Source organism: Panicum virgatum, chromosome 1N, assembly GCF_016808335.1.
Source record: "Panicum virgatum strain AP13 chromosome 1N, P.virgatum_v5, whole genome shotgun sequence".
Taxonomy (NCBI): domain Eukaryota; kingdom Viridiplantae; phylum Streptophyta; class Magnoliopsida; order Poales; family Poaceae; genus Panicum; species Panicum virgatum.
In genome coordinates this window covers 3,935,717-3,945,041 of record NC_053145.1, presented here as the reverse complement: position 1 = coordinate 3,945,041, position 9,325 = coordinate 3,935,717, and the positions used below count along the sequence as shown (strand labels likewise).

Genomic DNA, 9,325 nt, shown 5'->3' with positions numbered 1-9,325 from the left:
GACGAAATTGGCTATTCCACCGAAACAAAACAAAGTCCTAATTCTACTACCCCAACTGTAGTGAATGGTACATCCATACATGCCGGTACGTGACGAACTGACGATGGTACGGAAAGCGACTTGTATGCGTACAAACCTTGCAGAATTCATCTTGCCCTCCGTTCCCCATCCAACGGCTCAAACGCGCTCGCTCCGCTCGGAGGGGCCCATCGGGGCCGCTTGGGCCAAACGAAGCCGTCTCTCCTCGGCTCACTGACTCCCCGTCCCCACCACCGCCGCCGCCTGCTTCTCCGAGCAGGGTTAAAAAAACCGCTGGGAACCGGACCGGTTACCGCGGTTACCGGTGTAACCGGTCCGGCCCGGTTCCGGTTCCGGGCGGTTCAAACCGGGGCCAAATTCAAATTTTAAATTTGAATTCCAGGAAATGAAAAAATCCCAAAAAATTCATAAAAATACTTCAAGTTGCGAGGAATGTAATGGTGTCAAATTTTTTGAAATATTCATTCATTTGATATATTTTGGGGGCATTTGAATTTTTTTAAAAAAAAACAGGCGGCCCATTAAGGCCCACCGGCCCGTCACCGACACATAAGGCGCCCCCCCAGAACCTTCAGACCTGCGCCCCCCACCCCATTTCCGCCTCCCTCTCCCTCCAGGCGGCGCCAGGAGGCCCGACCGCCGGTGACCGCCGGCCAACCGCTCGGTTAGCGCGGCTAGCCGGCCGGCAGAACCGGTTAGCCGGCCTCGGCCCGGATCTAACCGGCCGCGCCGGTTAACCGGCCGGGCGCAGCGGTTAGCCGGCCGGAATAGGCGGTAAGCCGGCCTGGGAGGTAGGTAAGCCGTTTTTTTTTCCCTTTGAGTTTTTGCAAGTATTAGATGATTTGTTTTAGGATTTAGATGTATGATCTAGGTGTAGTTAGGATTTAGGTAAGATTTAAGTGTATGACGTAAGGATTTAGGTTCATTTAGGATTTAGGTAGAATTGAATATTAAGGTGCATATATGTTTTTAGGATTTAGGTTGATTTAGGATTTATGTGATTGATATGTCTTTGTTGTCCATTTATGCAGATAGACAATGTCAGGTAGAGATAAAGATATTGTATGGGAACATGGTGAAAAATTTTATCCCGGATGGCGGTGCAAGTATTGTAATACGCAGAAAGCAGGAGGTGGTGCGACTAGATTGAAACAACATTTGGCTCACCGCGGGGCGGAGGTGGTCCATTGCAGGAATGTGCCGCCAGATGTGCGGGAGTATTTTCAGCGTGACATTGAGAAGGCTAGGAAGGCAACTGCTGAACGGGCTCGAGAGAGGTTGAGACGGGAGAAGGCTGCAGCGGAGGGAAACTATCCCGGTGAAGAAGAAGATGAGGAGACTCAGCTGCAGCGTGCCTTGGACCAATCGAGAGCGGAAGCAGTGTACCGACGGGGGGTGGAACAGAGAGGAGGTGTATACGAGCATGGAGGGGATAGTGGTTCGACGAGGGGGAATCCTTTGCAGAGGATGTTGCGTAGGGCAACTTCGCAGAGGGAGAGTCCTGCGGTGGAGGATTATAACGTGGCATCCGGTGGGAGAAGAGGAATGACCCAACAAAGAATTGATACAGGCTCCTGGACGCAGAAGGGTAGAAATGCAAAGGAAGCTATTGGTAAAGCTTGGTCAAAGTTTTTCCATTTTGCGGGAGTACCTGGAAGACAGGCTGACAATCCTTACTTTGTCAGCGCGGTCAGGGAGACACAGAAGTGGGGTATGTTTTCTTTCATTCGTATGACACCTATGAGCTTACATTTCTGTATCTCATGATTTTCATATATTTGCAGGTGAAGGTATCGCATCACCAACTGGACGGGATATTGATGGCAAGTACCTTGATCAGAACGAGCAAGACTTGAAGACGAGGTACGTAAAGTTTCGGAAAGACTGGCCCTTATTTGGCGTCACGTTGATGTGTGATTCATGGACTGGGCCGACGAGGATGAGTGTCATCAACTTTTTGATATACTGCAATGGAGTCATGTGGTTCCACAAGTCTATTGATGCGAGTGGAAGAACTCAAGATAGCACATATTTGCTTAGGGTAGGCCCTAAACATGTCCCATTCACTTTGAGTATATTTTGAAACTTACTAAAAAATCCTACCTATTTTGACAGGAGATTCGAAAGGTGGTGGACGAGATTGGACCGGAGAATGTCGTGCATATAGTCACCGATAATGGCTCGAATTACAAGAAAGCTTGCAAGGCACTAGGAGAGGTGTATGAACACATTCTTTGGACACCTTGTCTAGCACACACCGTCAATTTGATGTTGAAGGATATAGCTCGAAGGCCCGAACATTCTGGTACGATCAAGCAATGCAAGCGAATTTCTAATTGGTTACACAATCATGGTCAGTTGAATACAATGATGAGGAACGCAATCGGTGGTGAGTTGGTCAAGTGGAATGCCACTCGATTTGGAACCAATTACATGTTCTTAGAGAGCATATATCGGAAACGTGATTGTTTCATGCAGTGGATGGCATCTACTGAGTTTTTACAAAGCAAATGGGCAGATACCGAAGATGGTCGATTTACTCATTCCAGGTTTTCAAATTTGGAGTGGTGGGACGGATTGAAATATGTCATCGACACAGTTCAAGCAATATACAAGTTCCTTCGCTTCGCTGATCAGGACAAGCGGCCCAACATGTGCGAAGTCGTGATGTCGTACCAGAATACGAGACAGGAGCTGCAATCTTTCTTTGGAAATAATGTTTCCACTCGGGACGAGTATCTTAAGGTTATGGACGATAGGATGCGTGACCTTTTCATAGGCACGTATGTGGGTCCAGGTAAGACTATACGAGTCATCTATTTTGGAACTCTATGAAACTTATGCTTATTTGAAGTGATTTATATTTTGCAGCTGCTGTCCTAAATCCGAGGTATTCATACACGATGGAACCAACTCAAGAAATGTTCCGTGGACTCAAGGATACTTTTGAGCGCATGACGGATGTCCAGAGCGCCGTGCAGGCATTGCAGGAGCTTGAGGTGTTTCGGCAGAAGGTTGGCGAGTTTGGCAGTGAAATGGCAATGAGAATGGCGATGGATCCAAAGACATCCCCATGTAAGAGTTACTCCGTAACATATTGTTATTTTCTCTATATTTGAATATATTGCTTACATACTTGGTTGCACATACAGCGTCCTGGTGGATGATGTTCGGATCAAGCACTCCAAAGCTGCAGTATCTTGCCATGCGGCTTGTTTCACAATGTTGTTCGTCCAGTGGATGCAAGCGCAACTGGAGTACTTTTGCCTTGCTGCATACAAAAGTTCGCAATCGATTGTCGCACAAGAAACTTAACAAGCTGGTCTATGTCAACTACAACCTTCGTCTGCGACTAGAGGAGGTCTCCGGCCCACCGATACGTGAAGAAGGTGATTTTATCGACCAGCTGGCCCATCTTTCATTTTATGATGAGAATAATCCGGTGCGGGAATGGATGTGTAACACCCTGAAAATTCACTAAACAAATCATGCGCTAAGTTGTTTTTCGTTGAGCTCGACTTCCCTTAAACCCTGAACCCAAGCCCCAGAATTTTCTCCTGAACAACCCGACACCCGGTTTCAATTCGCGTCCCATCCATTTTTTCTATCCGACGCGATGTGTCGCGACCGGACGCCGCGAATCCCGCCCCCTCCTTTTTCCTCTCTCCCCTCCGACCGCGTGCCCCACCTCCCGCGGCCCGCACGCCGCGCGTGACCGATCGCGGCCGCGGTCGCCGCTGGCGCGCACCGCCCCTTCCCCCTCCTTTTTCCTTTCTCTCCCTTCCTTTTCCCCATTTCCTTTTTCTTTAATTCTTTTTCCTATTTTCTTTTTCCCTATTTTCTTTTCCATTTTCTTTTCCTTTTTCCCTTCACCCTTTTTCTTTTTCTTTCTTTCCCTCCCTTCCTTCCCTCTTTCCTCTCTTCCTTCCCCGCCGCGCCTGCCCCGAGCCGCCTCCTGCTCCGAGCGCCGCCGTGCCCGGCTCCACCTCCCCGCGCACGCCCCAGCTCGGCCTGCCCCGCGTGCCACGCCGCCCTCCGCGCTCGGCCGCTCCCCGCCCTCGCGCCTCGCCACCGCAGCGCCCCGCCCCGGCCGACCGTGCGCCGCGCATGCACGCACGCCGCGCCGCGCCAAGCCGCGTCGCGCAAGCACACCGCGCACCCCGCGCACGCCACCATCGCCACCCGCGCCGCGCACACCGACGCGGCGTACGCACGCACGCTACTGCCCCTGCCCCACCGCGTGCGCACAAGCGCGCGCCTCGCCGAGCCCACGTGCACGCCTGGCCGCGCCGCGCGCCGCCCGCCGCTGCCCCGCACAGCGCCGCCCTGTGCTCACCACTGCTCGCCGCCTCGTCGCCCGCGCTACCGCCGCACGCCACTCCACGACGAACGGACGTGGCCGGAGCGCCATTACTCCGGCCCGTGCCGCTCGCCGGCCGCCACCGCCGCGTCTCACCTACCCACGCCGCTCCACCGCCTTAGCTCAGCTATAAAAGAGCCCCGAGCTCCCTGGCCACCCCCACAACATCACTCACCGGCCCTAACCCCTCCTCCTAACCCGCAGCGCCGCCGCCGCAGCCGTTCCCCAACCGCCGCCGCCCTCTCTCGCCGAGCCGCCTCTGCGCGCCACCCTAGCTCAAGGTGAGGCCGGGGATCGGTGCCCCGTACCCCCCCTCTCCCTTCTCCCCCGGTCCACGGCCACCCCCGGAGCCCGGGGCGGCCGGATTGGCCGCCGCCGGTGAGCCGGCGCCCCTCCTCTGTTTTGCGATGGGAGGAAGGGGATGAATGGCCATTTTGCATTTAGGCCCCCCCCTCTCTTCCCATTCTATTAAAGGACCCTTGTCCTTATATCCTTTCTTTTCAAAAAGAACCCTGTCCTTTGTTTTATTTTCAAGAAAACCCTTTCACATGAAACATAATTCCAAGTATGCCCTAGACCTTTCCAGTTTAGTCCAAATATTTCTAAAAATTACAAATAGGTCCCTGCCTTCTCGAGGAGTAATTACAACCAGGCCCCTGACCGACCCCCGAACCTCTACTAAACCTATTATTTCATGAACCTAACGACCTCTAATCAACCCGAAACCTTGCCAAGTATCTCTGAACTCAGTTTCGGCCCTACCGTTAAGAAACCACTCAAAAATACCACTTCTATCTCCATATTTTATGTGATACCGATTCGAGCTCAACGATAGATCTTGTTTGATTGGATGCTTGTTATGTGTGCTGTAGACCGCGGAGTGAACGAAGGAGAACCCGTCATCGAGCAGTACTGCGAGCAGGAGAACGAGGATCAGTTCCGCGACCCCGAGCCCGAAGGACAGGACTTCCCCGAAGGCTTCGAAGACGGCAAGTTCAATCCCATCCTTTGATGCATGTTTCTGTCCTAGTTTTTATAAACACAACCCAATGGCCTGTTTTATAAATTGCATATGTTTTACTTGCATGAAAACACGGTTGGATAGCCACCCCTTGATTTGTGATGACCATTCCTTGACCACCTAGATTAATGTCTGATTTTGTTTGGACGTTAATCGATATTAGAATGCTTAGGACTTTACTCATTATACTATTTGATTTATAAAGAAAATGTGTGCGTGTGGGAAGGAATAAAATGTGGATTTTCGAAAGATGAGTATGGGCGAGATGGACGGCATTTCTGTGCGATTTGCCGATTGGTGTGCTTATGCCCGTGTGGCAGGGCAAAGAAGGGAGATATCCATCTTGTCGTGTCTAAGGACCGAGTTGATGTGTCATCTCACCTAACTCCACTATCGTGCAAACCACTCGACCGTTGAATGGGCAACGGCGTAGCATAAATCCCACTAGTTGGTGTGGTAGCCATCAGGTGAGCTGAGAGCAACGGGTGACTAAGGAAAAGGGATAAGCCCCGAGTGACTTATGCCCGGTTATACCTAAGTGAACGGTCGATGACCCCTTGGTACATCCCGTGATGGCTAGTCAGGCTTAGCTATGGTGGGTAATGGCTATGTTGGGATCTACACCGACACGGCGGTGTTCGAGTTGTGGTATCCTACTTGTGGGCAAAGTTGCACACCTCTGCAGAGTTAAGAATCTATTCGAATAGTCCGTGCCCACGGTATTGGGCGAGTTATGGTGTGGGCACATAACTAGTGTTTCCTTGGGATGGGCTGGTGTGAGTTGTTTTGGAATTGTGTCCGGCAGATGTGCCGTGTGCTACGACGGACGAGGAGTCCGGTAGCAGTTTAAAAATTGGAAACTCCGTGTTACTTCTGAAATTGATTTTTATAAAGGTTTTCTTTAAAACAAACCCCTGCATAAATTATAGTTCTTCTGCAAATTAAACCATAAACCTTATCCTTGATATTACCTAGGCATATTATTTTGATTTAACCCCTCCGTGGGTGTGGTTGGACTTGCTGAGTACGTTTGTGCTCACCCCACTCTTACTTTTTACAGAAGAAGATCCAGACTTCGTGCCAGACGACGCCGAGTAGGGTTATCGTTCTACACCCAACCTTGCCCGTGGAACCGGCCCCGTTGAGATGCCTCCGCTGTCGCAGTACTCTGAGCCCATAGTGGACCCTATGTGGTTTGCGGTCTGGTGTTATGTTGTAGCTTGGCTATTAATTATTATCATCTGTATCGAGTGTCCGCCAAGGTTTGTAAGGTTCTGAACCATCTGATGTAATAAATGTGGCATCAGCCTCCTGGGACTGATGTTTTGTATCACATTTAAGTCTTCTCTTATGAGAGGACGCTTCAGGTGGTATCAGAGCCGTAGGTTGGCCGTAGGACGTGACCCTAGGAGCGAAACCCGTTTTTAGACCCTTTACCTTAGGACTTTTCTATCCTTAATCCTTTCCTCACACAAACACTCACCTTTGGTTCTTGCCCTGTTCCAGATGGCTGACAATGGATGGATTGGCGGAATCTGTTTCGCAGAGCCCGGCCTTCCCAAGTTGTTGATACTCAGCCTGGAACGTATCGGAGTTGTGGATCCACCAGAGTTTCTCTATCGGGAGTACGACTCCAAGGGTACTCTTCGGTGCGACCTGATGATCTTCATAGCAAGGAGCACCCGCTATCCTGATGTGGACCCTTGGTTCATCTCTACCACTGGATTCCGTTTCCCGGATACCTATCGGAAGGCCGCCCGTAAAGCCCTGCGACGGCTCCGAGTGATCTACAAGCATCACCTTCAGCGGACTCCTATGGGGTTCTTCCCGCCAACAGAAGGAAGAGGACGCACCTGGATCGCCCGAATGAGAGGCCTTGGGAGGGAAGAAGAAGATCTGGAAGACACTGTATCCCACCTGTCCATCTACCTCACCGGCCTGGATGAGCTCTATCGCGAGCAAGCAGCACAACTGAAACAGCAGGTCCACAGAGCAGAGAAAGCAACCCAGGAGATGGAGGAACAACGGTCGAGGACTTTCCATGCCGAGTATTCCCTAGCCGCTCTCCAAGTCCAATTGGATGAAAAAGAGGCAGAATTGGAAGAGCAGCGGACAAGGGCCGCACGTGCCGAGAACTCGCTGGCCGCTCTCCAAGCTCAGATGCGGAGGTACGAGGCTCGCTGGGGAATAGGTGGATGGATAGAGGATGACGAAGAAGAGGAACCCGAAGAGGCTCAATGGGATGTAGGCATTCAGACCGAAGAGGAAGAGCCCATGGAAACCCATTGGGATGTTGGAACTCAAACTGAAGAAGAAGAACCCGAAGAAACCCATTGGGATAAAGGAACTCAGACCGAGGATGATGTGATGGATCAACACCTCCCACTGAAGAAGCGCTCCTTTAGAATAGAGGAAGAATCCCCATGATAGGAGTAGTCTCTAAGCTAGAATCCTTGCTCAAATAATCATGTACCCATGAAGTTGTACCCCACCATGATGCCATAAATAAAAACCATCTACCCCTTTGTGTACCGCAAATATTCGTGCAAGATATTCACTCTATCTTTATTTTCAGATGGCTGAGGAAGGATGGACCCAGGGCGACTGCCAAGCTGCACCTGGCTTCCCCAGCCTGTTGATCAACGCCCTGGAAAGCCTTGGCGTTACGGAACGCCCAAGGTACTACAGCAGAGAGTACGAGCATCATTGCACTCTCCGCTGCAGGGTGATCATTGTCATCGCCAGAAGTGAGCGCCACCCCAACATCCAGTCGTGGCGAGTGACCGCTACGGGATTCAGGCACCAAGACACCTATCCCTTGGCTATCAGAAAGGCACTCCGGTACCTATGCCGGATTTTCGAAGAACACCTAGCACCCACGCCAATAAGGTTCTTTCCGCCGGCCATCAGGACCCCTGTTTGGGAAGCCCGCATGAGAAGCCTGGAACGGCGCCGCCATGAAGTAGACCCTTTGTACCAAGTGGCTAACTATCTGGCCGCTTTGGACCAACTCTTCGATGAGCAGGCCCACCTGCTGAAGGAGCAGACCAATCGTGCCGAGCAAGCTGAACTCGCGGTGAGGCTCCAACAGGTCCGAGCAGCCCAAGCCGAGGCAAGAGCCGCCGCCGCAATCAGCAGTGAAGCAGTTGCACAGGAGAGCCTCAGACAAGCCCGAGACCGGCGCATGCAGGAATGGACCAGAAGTGGGACCCCAGTTCCGGCCATCGGAGAAGACCATGTTCTACTTGGGACACCCGTCATAGGATGGGGAACGCTCTTCGGAAGCCCTCGAGCTCCACCCGAGAACCCCGAAGGGTTTACTGCTGTCAGAGAAAGAGAAGTTGCTGCTCAGCCCCAAGAGAACGGGAACCCGGAGGACGACGAGCCGTTTGTTTCCCCGGAAGCTCGTACCACCCCAGAAGATGACTCGCCCCGCGAGTAGAGTGTCCAACCCTACCCTGTTGTTGTACCCTTCTAGCCCTTCCAGTTTAAGTTGTATTCCTAGTTTGAACCTGTACCCGGACGTGTAGTACGCGTTCTAGTCTTGTTCCGTGTTGTACCCTGCCTCGCTTTATTAAAGGTTGCTTGTTTGCCTTGTTGTGTGCTTGTTGTGTGTGTGCCTTTCGGCAGAAGGTTAATTCTGCCTTTTCAAAAATACGAATTAAACAACTTAAACATCACCTAATCTCAATCTCACAAAACCCTACCCAATCTGCAGATGGTTTCTCGGAGTGTCACGAGGGCCTCCCGTGTCAGGGACCCTGCAGCTGCTGATGCAGGAGTACGCCTTAACGGGCAAAACCATCCTCAGGAAGAACAAGAAGTGAGTCAGGGCAGAGGAGAAAATCAGGATGCGCAGCTACCACCACCACCACCCTTCGTGGACCTGGCACAAGTAATCCATA

The 9,325-nt window shown here is 51.6% G+C and overlaps 1 protein-coding gene across 1 annotated transcript; it reads left to right on the top strand.

Moving 5' to 3' along the window:
* The first annotated feature begins 898 nt into the window (after nt 1–898).
* On the top strand, nt 899–8,003 carry LOC120654309. The gene is made up of 6 exons (XM_039931812.1): nt 899–1,750; nt 1,824–2,080; nt 2,155–2,836; nt 2,911–3,114; nt 3,192–3,263; nt 7,996–8,003. The coding sequence occupies exons 1-6, from the start codon at nt 1,078–1,080 to the stop codon at nt 8,001–8,003; spliced, it is 1,896 nt and encodes a 631-aa protein (XP_039787746.1). The 5' UTR covers nt 899–1,077.
* The last annotated feature ends 1,322 nt before the right edge of the window (nt 8,004–9,325 follow it).

Bases quoted from the DNA above. Each gene is read 5' to 3' on its own strand.
- LOC120654309 (XM_039931812.1), top strand. From the start codon at position 1,078: ATGTCAGGTAGAGATAAAGATATTGTATGGGAACATGGTGAAAAATTT. The intron at 2,081-2,154 runs GTAGGCCCTAAA...CTATTTTGACAG, and splicing joins ATAGCACATATTTGCTTAGG to GAGATTCGAAAGGTGGTGGA. The intron at 3,115-3,191 runs GTAAGAGTTACT...TTGCACATACAG, and splicing joins GGATCCAAAGACATCCCCAT to CGTCCTGGTGGATGATGTTC.